Source organism: Ipomoea nil, unplaced genomic scaffold (assembly GCF_001879475.1).
Source record: "Ipomoea nil cultivar Tokyo-kokei standard unplaced genomic scaffold, Asagao_1.1 scaffold2580, whole genome shotgun sequence".
Lineage (NCBI taxonomy): Eukaryota > Viridiplantae > Streptophyta > Magnoliopsida > Solanales > Convolvulaceae > Ipomoea > Ipomoea nil.
The window spans coordinates 421,113-438,863 of record NW_017619008.1 but is presented as its reverse complement, the minus strand read 5'-3'; the positions used below and the strand labels follow the sequence as shown (position 1 = coordinate 438,863).

At 36.7% G+C, this 17,751-nt stretch overlaps 1 protein-coding gene and 1 long non-coding RNA gene across 2 annotated transcripts; one reads left to right on the top strand and one right to left on the bottom strand.

The window, feature by feature from the left end:
* The first annotated feature begins 274 nt into the window (after window positions 1-274).
* LOC109154083 lies at window positions 275-981 on the top strand. The gene is made up of 2 exons (XR_002049653.1): window positions 275-314; window positions 405-981. It is a non-coding gene; the product is annotated as an uncharacterized LOC109154083 (long non-coding RNA).
* Window positions 982-14,805: 13,824 nt separating this feature from the next.
* LOC109154019 (serine/threonine-protein phosphatase 7 long form homolog) lies at window positions 14,806-16,863 on the bottom strand. Its single transcript, XM_019301906.1, has 4 exons — window positions 16,650-16,863; window positions 15,412-15,561; window positions 15,248-15,335; window positions 14,806-15,150 (listed from the first exon to the last, which is right to left on the bottom strand). Exons 2-4 carry the CDS (start codon window positions 15,471-15,473, stop codon window positions 14,806-14,808), a joined length of 495 nt encoding a protein of 164 aa, XP_019157451.1. The 5' UTR covers window positions 15,474-15,561; window positions 16,650-16,863.
* Window positions 16,864-17,751: the final 888 nt, after the last annotated feature.

Genomic DNA, 17,751 nt, shown 5'->3' with positions numbered 1-17,751 from the left:
AAAAGTTTGATTATTCAGCCTCGATGCAGTTTCAAAAAACTCACTCATTTAGATCTGTGTGATAGTTACTTGGATACCCTGCCCTTTAACCTTTCTCATCTTTCTCAACTACAAAGTCTCAGTTTAGATAACTGCCAGAATCTTCAAGTGATTCCAGATCTGCCTTACTCAAGTTTAAAGTATTTGCGGATTAATAACTGCAGTAATTTGATTGAAATTCAAGGCATGGAGAATTGTGTTAATTTACGTTCAATTGACATGTTACATATTGTAGCGCTCTAGCCAGTAATTCTTGTCATGCAAAATTGTTCAAGGTTAGTGATCTGATCTGATCTATCTCTGATCTAATGCTTCTCATGCATTTATTAATTAATTTCTTTCTTAATATATATATACGCACGCAGGCATTTTTACAAAACCCAAACCTTCACGGGTTTAATATGAGGGTTTCAAAAGACATGGTGCCAGAAGTAGTAGTTGGTTGTTCATCATCAAATTACACATTTGCCATTGTTTTCTTCCAAAAAACGGATACTTATACTTGTGACGGTTTCATGTTTGTTTTGGTGTGACTGTTATTTAAAATACAAAATCACAGAGAAGTTTGAGCGGGTGAGCCACACAGATCCCACAACAAGTCATACGGCGTTGGAGTTGAGAGTATATGATCATTTTATAGAAGCCAATAAAGTGGAAGAAGTAAAGGTGGTTGCAGAGTTTTATTCAGCGCTGGAGAAAGGAGCTGAAGAGAAATTGAGAATTGAAACATGTATAGTTTATGAAGAAGAGGGTGAGGTTTACTTCTTTCCTGTGAATCCAAATACGGTGATCAAATTCCACCCTGAAGATTCTACACACACCCAGAGACATTAAAATCCAAAGGTTAATATAATAGTCACAATTAGTTCTCCATCCTCTGATTCAAAAATGGAAACAGAGCAGCAGCGCAATAGGCGATATGAAGGAGAAGAAGAAGAAGAAGAAGAAGAAGGGAGTTCGAAGCCTTTATCTGGAGGAAAATGCTACGTGTACTCCCGTGTTGTACTTCAATTTATACTCCCACACACAAAACATTGATGTAAACATTGATATCCTGCCCTTTAACTTCAAGGCATGGAGATTTGTGCTAATTTACTTTCAATCCACAGGGTAGAATGTATCGCTCTAACGAGTAATTCTTGTCATGCGAAGTTGCTCAAGGTTAGTGATCTGATCTGATCTATCTCTAAAACCCCCTCGACTCGATCTAATGCTTCTCATGCATTTATTAATTAATCTCTTAATATAAGCACGCAAGCATTTTTACAAAGGAAAATGCTATATGTAATCCCATGGAGTATAAACTCCCGCCACGTATACCATTGAATGCAAGTGAATAAAGAAAAATAATGGCCTACTTTGTTATTTAAACCAATCAAATAATGACACTTCAGCAGGGAGTACAAAATGGAGTAGAAAGTGGGAGTACATGTAGTATTACTCTTTTACAAAACCCAAACCATCATGAGTTCACAATGAGGGTTTCAAAAGACATGGTGACAAGAGTAGCTAGTGACATGGCTTCTGTGTTTAATGTGCTGTAGATTCCATAATCAATGAATTATCCCCTCACATGTCGCTGATGATCTTGCAATAACTGAGAAGGAAGAAAAATTGGGAGAGTTGATGGAGATGAACCAAGGGTTGGTACAGTACATGGAGATAAGCCTACCCCAACTATTCCATTTTGATTCTTAGTTCTACTCAATTCAAGAACTTCCTGCTCTCTTGAGCGCAAGAGAGTTATTCTAGTGAGTCGGGTGCATAATCCAGCTACAATGCATGAGTTGTTCGAGAGTCTCTCCCTGAACTCCAATTGCATTATTTTGATGGCTAAGATTATTATGAGGGAGTCATGCAAAACCTATGTAGTACAGACATACTGTGAGGTAGTAACGAAGCCAATCTGTACTGTTGCTGGTGTTTACAAGTTGCCTTAGAGACTCATGCCCCGACCCTTCTTAGCTTTCATTCCCACTTCCCAGTATCATATTTTACGGTTAACGGTATTTTTCTCACATTCTTTTTTATCAAATACACACACTCCTATAATAGATGTCATTAAGTTCTGCTATATAATATCATTGAATTGGTAAAATAATAAATTTAGATATGCAATTTATGAACGTCATGACCACATAATTATCGATCATTAAACCCTAAAGTTTATTTGGAAAAATCCATGATGGATTTATAACTCTCGGATTGAGAAAAGAAATGAAAATCGCAATATGTATATTGTTGAATTACAAATTCTTTACTTGACTTCAAGTATTAAGCAATTGGCTGAGTAATTTCCTCCTGAAGTAGAAATATGTAAATATAAACCATCTCAGTCGATGTTGATGGGTTAAATGTTATTGAAATACATAGAGATCGAACTTGGTGATATTAGCTCATGCCTAGAGATCAAGTTTGAAATGAAAGACTTGGAAAACTCAAGCATTATCTCAACTTGAGGATCGAGCTTCTCCTTGAAGGAGTTTTATACACCAGTTAGCCTACTTGAAAAATATCATGAAGATTTTTGTAAGGATAAGTCTTAGTTACTTGTCACACGGATTGGAAAAGGTTTTCGTTAATTGATCATAACATTAGGATTACAGAGTATATCTAACTCTAACTAATCCTAACAAATAGATAAACTAAGTCAAGCTATCTAAGCCACACAATATAAAACATACAAAGGAAATAATAATAACTTATACTAACACACCCCCTCAAGCACAAGGTTGGAGGGCGACAACATTGAGCTTGTCACGCATGGCAGCAAACCTGGAGCAGGTAGCGGCTTCGTGAAGATATCTGCAAGCTGATCCGTCATAGAAACATAATTAACGAGGAAGTCACCCGAAGCGACCTTGTCACGGACAAAATGGTAGTCTATCTCCACATGTTTCGTACGTGCATGGAATACCGGATTGGCACATAGATACGTAGCCCCTAGATTGTCACACCAGAGCATTGCAGGCTTCCCAGAATGTAACCCAAGCTCGCGTAGTAACGAAACGACCCAAGTGACCTCAGCGGAGACATCAGCTAAGGCCTTGTACTCAGCCTCAGTGGAGGACCTAGCCACAGTGCGCTACTTCTTCGAGAGCCAAGAGATTAAATTATCACCTAAGTAGACGGCAAACCCACTCGTGCTTTTCCTATCCACAGGACAACCAGCCCAATCAGAGTCTGAATAAGCATGAATATCGGATGATGCAGACAGAGAAATCCGTAACCCATAACTCAGAGTACCCTTGACATACCGCATGACTCGCTTCACCATACCCCAATGCTCATCAGTGGGTGTGTGCATAAACTGACAAAGACGGTTGACTGCATAACTCAAATCCAGCCTCGTAATGGTTAAGTATTGCAAAGCCCCTACAATGCGCCGATACTGAGTCGGATTATAATAGAGTTGAGCAGAAGGCACAGTGGCCTTTGTGACGGCTGTTGGCGTAGTAAGAGGCTTGCAGTCAGCCATACCTAAACCGCCCAATAGATCAGTCATATAGCGTCGCTGTGACAAAAACATACCACTAGTAGAAGATACAGTCTCAATACCCAAGAAGAAACCCGGTGAGCCTAGATCCCGAATCTTGAAGGTAGAGGCAAGCCGACGTAGGATAGTGTCTACTAGTGTACTGTCGTTTCCCATCATAATTATATCATCAACATAGACGAGTAGATATACACGAGCGATGCCTGAAGTGTAATAGAATAAGGATACATCCGTCTTCGAAGCGGAGAGCCCGTTGCGCCTTGTTTTTCTTTTACCGACCTATCTTCTTTCTATAAGCAAGCTCCCTCCGGCCGTCCAGTCCCATGCTGAGTCACAGGCAGCGCCTTGGAAAGCACGGACGAGCCACATGCAGGGAAACTTGCACGTGTGGTTCTGGCCGGGCACAGCGAAGCCAAATTCAATCAAGGCATGGGGGCTTACTTTTCCTGAGGCTGATTCATTCTATTCAAATTTAGCTAACCCTGCTGACAACAGAAAATCGTGAAGCCGCTTAAACCAGGCACGAGGAGCCTGTTTGAGACCATACAACGACCGTTGTAAATGGCAAACATGTCCTGGGGTAGATGGGTCTTAATACCCCGGTGGTTGCTTCATGTATACTGTTTCTGCTAAATGATCGTTCAGAAAAGCATTGTGAACGTCCAGTTGCCGGAGAGTCCACTTATTGGCTACGGCTAGAGAAAACAAGAGTCGTACCGTGGTTGGTTTAACAACCAGACTGAACGTATCAAAGAAGTCTTCACCTGCCACCTGATTGAACCCTTTGGCTACCAACCGAGCCTTGTACCGTTCCACTGACACATCTGCAGTGCGCTTCGTCCGGAATACCCACTTGCACCCGATGATATTCATGTGTGGCTCCGGAGGGACAGATGCCAGGTTTGATTATGTAATAACGCGTTGAGCTCTTGATCCATGGCCTCACGCCAGTGGGGGTGCCCCATGGCTTGTGAGTAACAAGTGGGATCAGCAACTGCTGTCAAGGCATGGAAGGGTTCAGACGTGCCTTTGGTCATGTGACGAAGGCGCATAACATGATCACGGCCTTGCAGTTGTGCACGCCGTTTGCGAGGCCTTACCGGAGCGGTCTGTGTGATTGCCAACTGAGGAGGAGCCCTCGCTAGTGGTATAGGTTCACTTTCAGACAGCATAGTGTTAGATGGTACAGTGTGACTACTACTCGGTGCCGGTAGACACAAGGGTGCTACCGCCCAAGGTATCGCCGGAGGTGTAGATACTTGTGTATAGTTTCCTGTTGCAAAAGGAAAATTAGACTCGTCAAAACGCACATAACGATAGATATAGGTTTTCCCGGTCGCCAAGTCAACACATCTATATCCCCTAAAGGAGGGTGGGTAACCTAGGAAGACGCAAGGAATGGAGTGGTACTCAATTTTGTGTCGATTGTATGGACGGAGATGTGGGTAGCACCGACACCCAAAGACACGTAGGAAATTATAGGGCGGTGAAACTTTGAATAAGCGGGTGTAGGGACGTTCATAATTAATTGCTGATGATGGTAAGTAGTTGATTAAGCATGTTGATGTTTCAAAAGCGTAGTCCCAATATTGTTGCGGGACTTTGCCTTCAGCAAGGAGGGTGAGACCCGTTTCAACTACATGCCTGTTACGGCGTTCAACTTTGCCATTTTGTTCATGTGTATAGGCACATGATTGGCGATGATTTATACCTAAAGATTGGAAAATTGTATGGAGTTTACAGTATTCACCCCCTAGATCGCACTGAATAGACTTGATAGAGCGCGAAAACTGCCGCTCTACCAAAACACGAAACGACTCAAACACTTCATATATATCTGATTTCACCCTTAATGGGTAAAACCAGCAGAATCTGGAATAGTTGTCTACAAATAAACAAAAGTAACGATTATCACTACTAGATAGCTCAGGGGAAGGACCCCAAATATCGGTAAAAATTAAATCGAGTACATTTTCACTGAAATGAGAAACACTATCTAGTTTAAATCGAGATGATTTGCCTATGTGACACGATGCACACAGTTCAAGAGTGGTGTTTTTATTGATTGTGACGGGACAGCTTTTCAGGACTTTGTTTAATACTTGACTGTGCGGGTGACCAAGCCTGTTATGCCAAACGGTGGGAGTGGCACGGGAACTGACGAACGCATATTGTGACCGTAACCTTGGAAACTTGTACAACCCGCCAGAAGTAGATCCTTTAAGTAGAACCGCCTTGGTTGTGGAATCCTTCACAAAAAAAGAATCCTTATGAAATTCAAAAAACACTTTGTTGTCATTAGTAAATTTATGAACGGAGAACAAAGGAACCGATAAACGCGGGACATGTAACACATCATTTAAGTGGAGTTTTTTAGATTTGGACGGAATAGACGTGTGACCGACTCTCGAGATAGCCAAACCTGCCCCATTGTCGACACGAAGCACGTCTGGCCCACCATACTCCTCGGAGTTACCCATCATTGACGCATCGGGAGATGCATGCGCAGTGGCCCCGGTGTCCGGATACCACCCATCCGGAGCGTGCGATGCCGAGGTCGACGGTGCCTCACCGGACACGGCCACGTGAGCCTGGGCGGGCGGTTGCATGGAATACCTCTTATAGCAATACACGGCTGTGTGACCGTGGGACCTGCAAATTTGACACCGCTGATTCCCACGGCCTCCAGGACCGCCACCACGGTTCGGATTCCGACTGCCGTTGCCGCTAGAACTCCGTCCGCCGCCCCTGTTTTGGTTCCGGCCGCCGCCGTGATTATTCGAACTGCGCCCCTGACCGGCATACAAAGCAATATGCACTGCGCCATTGTCCAGAGATGGATAATCATCCACCAATATGAATTCATGGGCCTGCAAATAATCAGACAAGTGTGATAATGTGACCAGATTCCCGGTTGCCGTCAGCGCGGTGGCTAGAGTTTTGAGTTCCGGACGAAGCCCGTCAATAATATATAGGTTCTGCTCCATCAACGTCAACGGCCGGCCGGCCTGGATCAGCGACTCCACCAGAACGCCGGCACACCCAAGATAATCTCTGGTGGTCGAATTGCCCTGCCTGAGAATCTTGAATTGCGACAACAGATTTAGGCATCTCGCCTGGCTTGAGGATCCCAGCGCGCCGGTAATAGATGACCATATCTCAGTCGAGGTGTTCCTCCCGAATGCAAGATGTAGCGTCTCATCCGCCATAGACGAGACCAGGAGAGAGATGATGGTCTGGTCCTGCTTCACCCAGGCTTTGAAAGCCGGATTGGGAGTGTCGGACTGGACGGCGTGACTGGATGAGGCGTCGTCGGTAGCCAGTGTTCCGGCGATCAACTCCGGTGGGCAGGGAAGGCTGCCGCCTACGAAGCCAAGAAGCTCCTGGCCACGGAGGAAGGAAACGATCTGCATACGCCAAAAAAAGATAGTTCTTCAGCGTGAGCTTCATTGAAACGTAATGGTGAGCACCGGCGAGGGAACCACCGGCTGCCGGAGCTGCACCATCGGAAGCCGTACGATCGGAACCGACGGACGACATTGCTGATTTGGAGTGCGGGAAGAGAGGGGGAAGATTTGTGGTGGAAATAATAATAACTTATACTAACAACACGAACGGTTGTCCAATCTCCTGAAGTAGATAAGAAACCTTTTATACTCAAAGATAATAATGAGGATATTTTGAGACTGGAAGTCTATTATTTTGTTGCTATTAGAACACTATTATAGAACCATAAGTTTCATAATCACATTAGGTCTAACATTGTATCTACGATGAAATTGCTAGCAACATTTAATGTTCTGTTTGCAATGAAATAGTGTTTAGTTAACATATCTTCCAATATCTTTTTGCATTTTTGTGAGAAACTAATATGTGGTTTTAATGGCTATTTGGGTACTAGTTTTTTTATTTGATTCTCATGATGTCAAGTCCCAAACTGTTTATGTTTTATTTTATCCCCACTGTCTTATATGTGGACAATAAAGCTTGTGTTGCACAAATGATAAATGGATATGGTTAAGAATATTTGACACATCATATATAATTATATATTGTCAAGATGCAATACACGTGAGCTCTAGAAGAGTCACGAGGATGTTATACAAAATGTTCATTCTAGTGACAATATAATCTTGAAGATTGTACCATAATCATTTTCTACACTTATCTTGGAACAATATTTTTATATTAGAACATGTAGACTGTGACGATTGTTATCCTCAGGGAGAGTGAAAATTTACTTGAATCAATCTTGAAGATTGGGTCTTAAAGACCAACATTTGTACTCATTTTGCAACACATGAATGCATATATATCATGTACTCTTTTCCTCACTAGATTTTTCTCATTGGGTTTTCTAGTGTGGTTTTTAACCAGGCATAAGTATGATATAATAATGTCAAAATGGAAAAGTTGCACATAAATAGTTAAATAGACAAACTTCAAAATCATGAAGATTATGTCCTGAAGGCTTATTATTGTTGTATTTTTTTTCTTTAGATAAGTGTATCCCATTGGGTTTTTCTTAGCCTAAGGTTTTTAATGAGGCATCCAGTCCAACACATGATATCACATACTTTGTGTACTGTTTTTCTCGACTAAGTTTTTCCCACTGAGTTTTCTAGCGAGGTTTTTAGCGAGGCATGAGTACGTATGGTAAGATAATGGCCAATGAAGAGTGTTATAAATATATTTAATTTTAGCAATTATCCTTATTTTTCTCTTCCCTGATTAGATACGGTTTCACCCACGTTTGTATATGTATATATATTCCATGATTAACTAATGAAAGATGGAAGAGTTCATCGGGTTCAACTTCTTCTTCTCTTGATTCTCTCTGTTTTTCTAATGAAAGATGGAAGGGTTCAACTATTCAATAGTAGAATTGTATAATTCAATATTTTAATTATTTTATTTAGAATATAACAATATGTATAATAATATAATAATATAATAATTATTTTAATTATAATAAAAAATAACTAATAAGATATAACAACAACAACAACAACAACAACAACAACAACAACAACAACAACAATAATAATAATAATAATAATAATAATAATAATAAGTGGTATAGTAGTGGTGGTGGTGGTGGTGTTGGTGTTGGTGATGTTAATGGTGGTGGTGGTGCAGTGGTAGTGTGGTGGTGATAGTGGTGTTATTTGTTATATATAATAATAATAATCTTTATCTTTATCTTTATCTTCTTTAATATAATAAAGCAGAAACTAGGCACAAAATTTCTCCTCCAAAGTGTGAATGCATTTTGATAGAAGCAAGATTAGCAAGGACCCCCCACACTTAATGAATATGATTATCCGTTAACTTTTCCGTTAAATATTATCTTTTCCGTTAATTTCTGTTAGTTCATCGTTAACTTACTCATTGATTTCAATAAGAAAGGTCTTAGGTTCGAACCTCATACCATTCAAAGTTGACATAATTAGTACTCTATTTTACTCTTATTAAATTATTATAATAATAATTTAGTATTTAACTACAACAAAAAATAATACATATGCATTTCTTTAATTTAGAATTATGTATCTACAATGTCTTTATTCAAAAAAAATTATTCATTATCAATAAATTAAATAAGTGAAATAATTTCATTAGTTATATTGTCTTTATTTTTCTTCAATATAAAATTTCTTTACATTAAAATTCATCAATTGATAATATTCGCTATATTGTCCCTACAATGTCTTTATCAAAAAAAAAACAAATTATTCATTATCAATAAATTAATTAAGAGAAATAATTTTATTAGTTATATTATCTTTATTTTTCTCCAATGTACGTAACAATTCTTTACATTCAAATTCATCAATTGATTATATTCACTACATTGTCTATTATTTTTTTGTGCACTATTTTTTTAATTAAATATCAAAGTTGTAATACAAAATAATGCTATATATTTATTTACCAAGTATTTTATTAATACCTTGAAAAAATTAAAAAATATATATATAATTAATAAAGCCAATCATATTAACTACTTGAGAGATTTGTTGACAAAGAGAGTATTCAAATCATACAACAAATCGAAGTGAGAACTATCCTGCAATGTCATTGTTTGACAATCAGCAGTTAGCGGTTAGCGTCAGCAACGGATTTGACCCGCGAATTATATCAATGATTGGTAAAAAGATATTTGAAAAAGTTAACTGTTTAGATTAACATGTAAAATGACTTAAGGGTATACATATATTTAATAATAATAATAATAATAATAATAATAATAATAATAATAATAATAATAATAATAATAATAATAATAATAATAATTGTTTTTTAAAAAATAAAAAAATCTCATTAAGCCAATCATATTAACTATTTGGGGGTTTATTGACAAAAGGAGTATTCAAATCACACAACAAATTGAAGTGGGAAACTACCCCGAAATGTCCTTGTTTGGCAATCAGCAGTTAGCTCTTCAATATTATTATATATTTAATATTTTATGCCCTAATTTTTATTTGCTCTCCCTTATGTCCCGTATTTGGTTTCAACCATACCTATACAATTATTTTATTGACAATTATAATTATCTTGACTATATTATTTTACATTTGTAAATTTAAAATTACCTATTTAAATACGCAAATTCAATATTCAATTATCTATACATGAACAATTCAATATAAACTTTCATTGATATACTTTAAATTACTTATTTAAAAAAAAAACATTGAGCATTATCCAATCGCGCAATGTGCGTAAAAAACTAGTAATAATAATTAAGTGGTATAGTAGTGGTGGTGGTGGTGGTGTTGGTGATGTTAATGGTGGTGGTGGTGGTGGTGGTGGTGTTGGTGATGTTAATGGTGGTGGTGGTGCAGTGGTAGTGTGGCGGTGATAGTGGTGTTATTTGTTATATAATAATAATAATCTTTATCTTTATCTTCTTTATATATAATAAAGCAGAAACTAGGCACAAAATTTCCCCTCCAAAGTGTGAATGCATTTTGATAGAAGCAAGATTAGCAAGTATGAATGCATTTTGATAGAAGCAAGATTAGCAAGTATGAATGCATTAATTGTGTGGGTTGATGTATTTATACATATTTTTTTTGAAGTTATTATGTGTACTAGTATTGTCCCGTGCGATGCACGGTTATATATTATAAATATTGTTATAATACTATAGTAAATTAATCATTATAAACATAATTGAAGTTGTTTAGGACACAAGAAATTTTAGTACATTAAATCATTACATGAATTTCAAAAATATTTTAATAAACATAACTTTTGTATTCAATATTATGTTTAGGACAAAAGAAACTAAGATCAGCCGTCATTGATTCCATCTCTTAATACTCTTGCATGGAGTTACATGTTTATTGTAAATATAAGAGACAAAAGATAAAATCTGCTCCGAGTAAAGTAATAAAACTAATTAAGACTTTAAGACTAAATATAATGGTATTTGCGTATGAACATAATAGTTTAACCAGATTACAGATTAGTCACAAAGAGCCACAGCAAACCAGGATGGGCAAATTCTCCTCCCAGCACCAAAAGGCATCATATTGATTTCTCTGTTACCAGTTATATAATACCGCCCTCTAGTTCAACTTCCTCAGTTACATACCGTGTGCGGCAACACGAAATGTGCCGAAGAGTAGCGTCTCAACCCTTCCAAAACTACTACGGAGTACTTTTAAGTATGGCATTCTCTGAAATTCAAATCATCACCTTTCACGCCCTCATTCGGCCTACCACTCCAGTGATTTCCTCAGAGAGTTTAGCTAGAGTACATGGGCGCTTCACTAAATTAGCCACCCTATCACCTATTCTCTTTCTGCAAATCTCCCATTTCTCCAATTAATATATATTCTTGGTTTCCGGTTCATAGCCAAGCATTTCAGGAGATGAGAGTGACAGCACAACATTAAGCTCAACCACATCTAACCACTCTCAACTAATTCTGTTACTTACAATTCTTTGTGTATCTCTTCTTTTTAATTTCTTCCCGCTCTCCTTTCCCTCTGTAAATATATAAATTCTGTACAGCTTCCTTGATAGCTTAATGAGAAAATACCTTTCATAAACTTTGGTTCCCTTTGCCTTTTTAGTCTTTCTGTTCAAGATGCATTCTTCTTCTTTCTCTCCATCTCCGGACTTCACACTCCTCTTCTTCCTGTTATCCACGTCCATTCTCCATGCCTACCCTTATGATCTTGACGTGCTGCTGAAGTTGAAGGTTGAGTCATTAACACGATTAGGAGGAGTCTTTATGATGGGATACAAAAATAGGGCACTTTTTAAAAGTAAACAAAGATAGGAAAAACTATTTTGTGGAATGCATGTTTGCTTAACATAAAATGCAACCTCAGAATGCATGTTAGCTTTTTTGAAAAAAAAAATAGTTTAAATAGAAAAGAATATAGTATTATATGTGTATGTGTATAGTATTGTAAAAGTAGATATATATGTATAAGTATACACGTATACTTGTTCTTCTTTTTTTTTTTTTGGAAAAATATATTAGTTAGTTTTTTTTTTTTTTTTGAAAGTAGTAGTTAGTTAATTATTACATAATCATTTGTACTGCAATAATAATGCATAGTAATTAGTGTATAAAAATAATGAAAATAAATTATTTAATTATTAGGAATCATAAAAGTAATAATTGCATAATGACTATAATTTGTTGTACTTAGATAAATAAAATTAGTAATTATCCTTTAGTTGTGATATAATAAGATAAAATAATTTATGCATATTTTACTTATAAGAAAAAATATATAGTCAAATTATTTATAAAATAATATTTATTATTACGTAAATGTTTAAAAAATAAATAGAATAAGAATATGCTTGTAAATAAAATAGAGTGATATAAGTTGTGTTCATATTTATGATTCATTTAACAAGTTCAATTCACCATACATGTTGTCGTGAATGTCATATTCAACCGACCATGGATAAATATTCTCAACATTACATTTACCAATCAACATCATTAGTACGATATTGTCTTCTGTATTGAATAGTACAACATCATCTGTTTCCTCAATTTGGAAAGATGTTTCTATTTCGTCCCACAACAGTGGGAATAGGCTTGCATTGAAGTAGATCTCTATTTCTCAATTTCCAACAATTAGCTTTAAAGTGTCGGAGAAGACTTGGGAGTTGTTGAGAAATGTACCCAACAAATCATGCTAGAGAAATGTAATGAGAAGTTAGTAAATGAAAAAATTCCTGTTGACGGAAGTTGAATGTATACGTTAATGCATGTATATTGTTTCTTACCGCTGAAAGGTTTAGAGAAATCAATATACCAAGAACGTTCTCGTCTTTGTAGTGCATTAAATGACAAGGATGGTGGGATAGCGGACATCGCATTGACAGTTATTTGGTCTAAAATATTAAAAAGAATAGTTAATATTTGTAGTTAAGTGTATAATTTATAATATATGGATTATAGTGTAATGTTACCTTGATCATAATGGCGAGCTGTTATGTAATCCCCATAACGATTAGGCTCTAGCTTCATCTTGCCATTAAAGTAGTTGGGAGTGTTGTAGCCATAGTAGAAAAAAGTTTCAAAAGTAAAGAAACCAGTATGTCTAAAGAGTACAATGTCCCCAACATGCAAATCATTAACTGTCATGAAATCTGATGTTCCCGTAGTGAAGTGCATGTTCTCAACGGTAACTTCAATTCCTATCGAGCGACCATGACGCAAAATAGCCGTTGTAGTAAAATGTTGCATTAGATGACGATGCATGCAATTTAGAATTTTCTAGGAAAAAAAATTCGATGTATCAAATAAAAATGTAATCAATGTACTAAAACACATAATAACAAAATTAGATTGTTATACTTACCATTGTTACTGTCGACGTAATTGTAATACTAAACCATGTGATAGTGCATGTAGTAATATCGGGCAAATGTTGTTGATAATTGCAAGCTGAAAGTAATAGTAAAAACTATAGTTAGTCCTGAAAAAAGTAATTAAATAAAAGGTTACCAAATATTACGTGATTCATAAATAATGGCTTGTAAGCCTTGATGTAGGATCTCCGTCGAATATCTTTTGGCACCTTGTCAATCTTGAAAAAACATTGGCTCCAACGAATTTGAGCCTAGCATTTGTAAATATTTAACCCATGATGGTGCTGCGAAACATGCGTATTGGTTTGATATTGTATGTATTATAATTGCATACAATGTTTTCTTCCCATTAACGGTATAGGCGAAATAACGTTTCATTTGTCTATTATAAGAATTGACAGCTGACATATTTGTAAAACGAACAAATACGTCCATTTTGAAATTTCAAATGCTAAAAGAGGTATAGTGTATGTAAAAGTTACAAAGTTGGCTAGATGTTGGTTGGTATGTAATGTTGATGAAAACTGCCGTGATTTATATAGAACTAGGAAAAACACAAAACATGCCTTCCTGAGAGGCATGTTACATGAATTTATAATTAAAAAAAAATACATATTACTCTGAAGTCAAACTTTAAATTGTAAAAGTAATTTCCAATGAATTTCATTTCCCCACACTAACAATTTTCCACATATAAATCAATTCTCCAGAAAAATTGTTTAATTCCAACAAAAACGGGATTCAGAAAGGGGGACATGATTTTTTTTTGGGAAGAATGAATTTATTGAATCGAAGTCAAACACAAAACATGCCTTCTTGAGAGGCATGTTACATGAATTTATAATTTAAAAAAAAATACATATTACTCTGAAGTCAAACTTTAAATTGTAAAAGTAATTTCGAATGAATTTAATGTTTCTGTTCTCAAAAGTAAAAAAAAAAATTGTTCCTACGAAACATGCATCCATAAGATGCATGTTACTTAGAACTAGTTTCCTATAAAAGGGTCAACGAAATCTCTTCATGGGAGCCTATTAAAATAATACCAGAAGTTTCTTATTCTGAAATTTCTTGATGGCTGCTTTAGAGTATAACAATTATCCGTTGTACGTGTTTTGGGGGGGTCAATTATGTCAATTTGCAATACCCCCCCCCTCCCCCCCCCCCAACTGTATTATACCAGTGCTGCACAAACAATCATTCAACTTGATGTGCATACTGGATTTGATGTCGTGGTACTTATGATACGACATGCAATGGGTCTAAGTTCTGAACACGACATTGAAATAATAGGAAGATTGATCGTTCATACTCCAATTGGTCTTACCCATAGTGCATATACTATATATACTAAACCAGGAGGAGTGGCAATATTTCGTACAACAAACATCCACTTTTGGTGAATTGCATGTTTATGTTACCCCACAAGTCAATGTTCCACCACAAATTCCAAATGCTGCAGGCTTTGGTGCATACGAAGAGTATGTTGACCCAGTCGAATTGTCGGAGAATACAGAATCAGAAGCCGAAGCCGAATAGATAGTCTCACAACCTTCATAAAATTCGGATGAAGACAATAGAAATGAACATTTTCCTTTCAACTTTGAGTCATGAAATTGTCTACAAAACCTATCTGGGTAATGATACTCAACAATGTAAAAGAAAATTAGAGGAACTCGGGCTGTCCAAAACTCTTGCCCTGCTTTGCAATAATGGGGCAAGCTATTCAAGATGTTATCATATGGAGTGAAACTGAACTGCAAAATAAAATTCAATGTCATGAAGTTAAAATTTTATTTATATAAATATCTATTATAATTGTAAAAATATAAACATTACATTGAAGTGACTCACTTTGCTTGCACTAAGTCGATCGAATTGGTCGCGATAAACTCGTTCTACGTGTCCGAGGACAGAACGCCATGAATGCCGGCAATTCCACCTAGGTTTCAAAATAACACAATAAGTAATTCACACACAATAAAAATTCAAGCATTTAATCAAAGTTTACAACTAACCTTGCTGCAAGTGGCAAATCTCCAAGTATTTCCTGAGGCAAAACGCCTTGTGGCCTAACCATAGGCAATCGCTCCCATGCCCAAATTTGTACCAATAATAAGCATCCGCATACGGTCTTAGTTTCATGATGGGCCCCTCTACACAACGCCCTGTACAGATACGCTAATGTTGCCGATCCCCAACTATATTGACCGCACACTTCAAAATCACGAATATACTCAAGCAAAAATAATTTCATATCTGTCTTATTTGTTTCGGGGAATAGAAGCCCTCCTAATAAGTGAAACATAAGTAATCGCGTGGCTTTTTTCACCTCAAAATCTGAGCTGTTAGGCATGAGTTTTGGAACTTTGGGTACGACTGTTGAATTAACCTTACTAGTTGTAACAAATTTATCTAGAAGTTCAATTCCAAACAATTCGCAAAAAACATACTTCCACTCTTGGACAGACCGCTTATCTCCCCCGTAACTGGTAGGCCATCCACCTTCAATCCGAATAACACTTCAATATCTTGAAGTGTAATTCCCACCTCACCGAAAGGCATGTGAAAGGTGTGGACCTCTGGACGCCAACGCTCTATAAGGGCAGCAATTAATGCGTGGTCCAACTTTATATTTGTAAGGTGAGTAACTCCGTAAAATCCCGCAACACGTAGGTAATGAAGCATTTGGGGATGGCAAACATCTCGACTTTGAGTCTGCACGTCGTACCATCTACTTCATCTTCAAGAAGTTTCATGTCTGAATTACTACTGAGCTTAACAAGAGGATGGTTTTCTGCAAATATTGTTTCCAATAATAAAACTACTTAACCAAATTTAGTATATTTGACCACTATTTAACAAAATTGTAATATCTAAACCAAATTTAGTATATATAAATATTTTTAGTATTTAAAAAAAAAATTTGCTTATGCAGTACTGTGCTTCGTTGATTGCTCATTTACAGTATCATTGTATGAAGAACATGGATTGGCACTAAACAAAAAAGTTGTTGTTATTAGTTCACCAGGATACTGGTACACCCAGTGCCTTATGTTAATGTCCTCTATTTTACTCTTTTTGTGTCTTATTCAACTTCATCTATAATAAATATTGATCGCTGAACAACTTTTTCATAGATCATCTTAAATATATTATGGATTGCAACCAAGAATAAAATAGAAGATAAAATTAGAAAATTGAGAATTCAAAAGAACAGAAAGTCAATTGCACAAAAGTGAAGTTTAGAGCTTACCTATAGGTTTCTGTCAATTTGAAGTAAAATGTCGCCTTTTTCACCGTCGATCACCACAAACCACCGCACGCCGTCGACCACCACAAAGCACCGAACGCCGTCGACCACCGCAGACCACCGCACGCCGTCGTTGTCCACCCCACGCACCGCCGCCGTCCGCCGCACAAATAGACGCAGATGAGATTGAGGCGTTAGAAGTCTTCTGTATCTTCTATGCGGCAGAGAACGTAAAAAAGGGGAAGGGGGAATAATGAAATAAGTAGGGTTTTATTAATACATAATTTTATATTTATTTTTTTTGTATTTATTAATGTGAATACATTTACCGTATTATCCCTGTACTATCTACGTATAATGTATCGTACTTTATATGAAAATACATTTTATTTAAAGTTATTAATGCATTCCTGAGATGCATGTTTAAAAAAGTAAACATGCATTCCTCAACTTCACTTTTCCTATGTTTGTATCCCAAAAAAAAAGGTCTTACTTTTGTATCCCGTTCAAAACGCCTTCCCAACCGGCGAATTCACCCGTTGAAGGTTTCCATGGTCGGGCAGCGCAACTCTAGGCTGAGGACTGGCGAGACGCCGGCAACGCCACCTCGGGCGTCGCGCATTGCCTCTTTTCCTGGGCGCATGGATATACACGATTTCCCATTGCCTCTACCATCTTTGATCTAGCTTCTAAGTTCCCGATTCTCCCTCAAAGATGTGCTGGTGATCTAAGCATTTGTTGATATTTATACTGGATTAAAGGCAAAAAATATATGTGAAAAGTTTTTTTTTTTTTTTATTGAAAATAACATACAAACAATTTTCTAGAGAACTCAAAAGACAACTTGGGAATAACATCCATAATTACTCTTTAGATTTGAAAAGCCTGTAAATCAATGTTTGGAAAATGGAATATGAAAAACAACGAATACTAAGGTCTTGCCATTAAAATAATTAAATTAAATATGTAAAATCATGAAAAATAACCCAAATTCATTGGGCGGGAACTTATTTTCTATTTTATATTACCAAATATGTTTAGCTTTATTATAGTAGAGGATTTATATTTTATAAATTATATTTTTATTATTATAGCTCTATCTCTA

What these genes read in the sequence shown, in the direction of transcription:
- LOC109154019 (XM_019301906.1), bottom strand. Translation starts at nt 15,473, where the DNA reads ATGGTTAGGCCACAAGGCGTTTTGCCTCAGGAAATACTTGGAGATTTG. An exon ending in GATTTGCCACTTGCAGCAAG is followed by an intron (nt 15,336 to 15,411) that starts GTTAGTTGTAAA and finishes TTTGAAACCTAG; the next exon opens with GTGGAATTGCCGGCATTCAT. An exon ending in ATCGACTTAGTGCAAGCAAA is followed by an intron (nt 15,151 to 15,247) that starts GTGAGTCACTTC and finishes TTTATTTTGCAG; the next exon opens with TTCAGTTTCACTCCATATGA.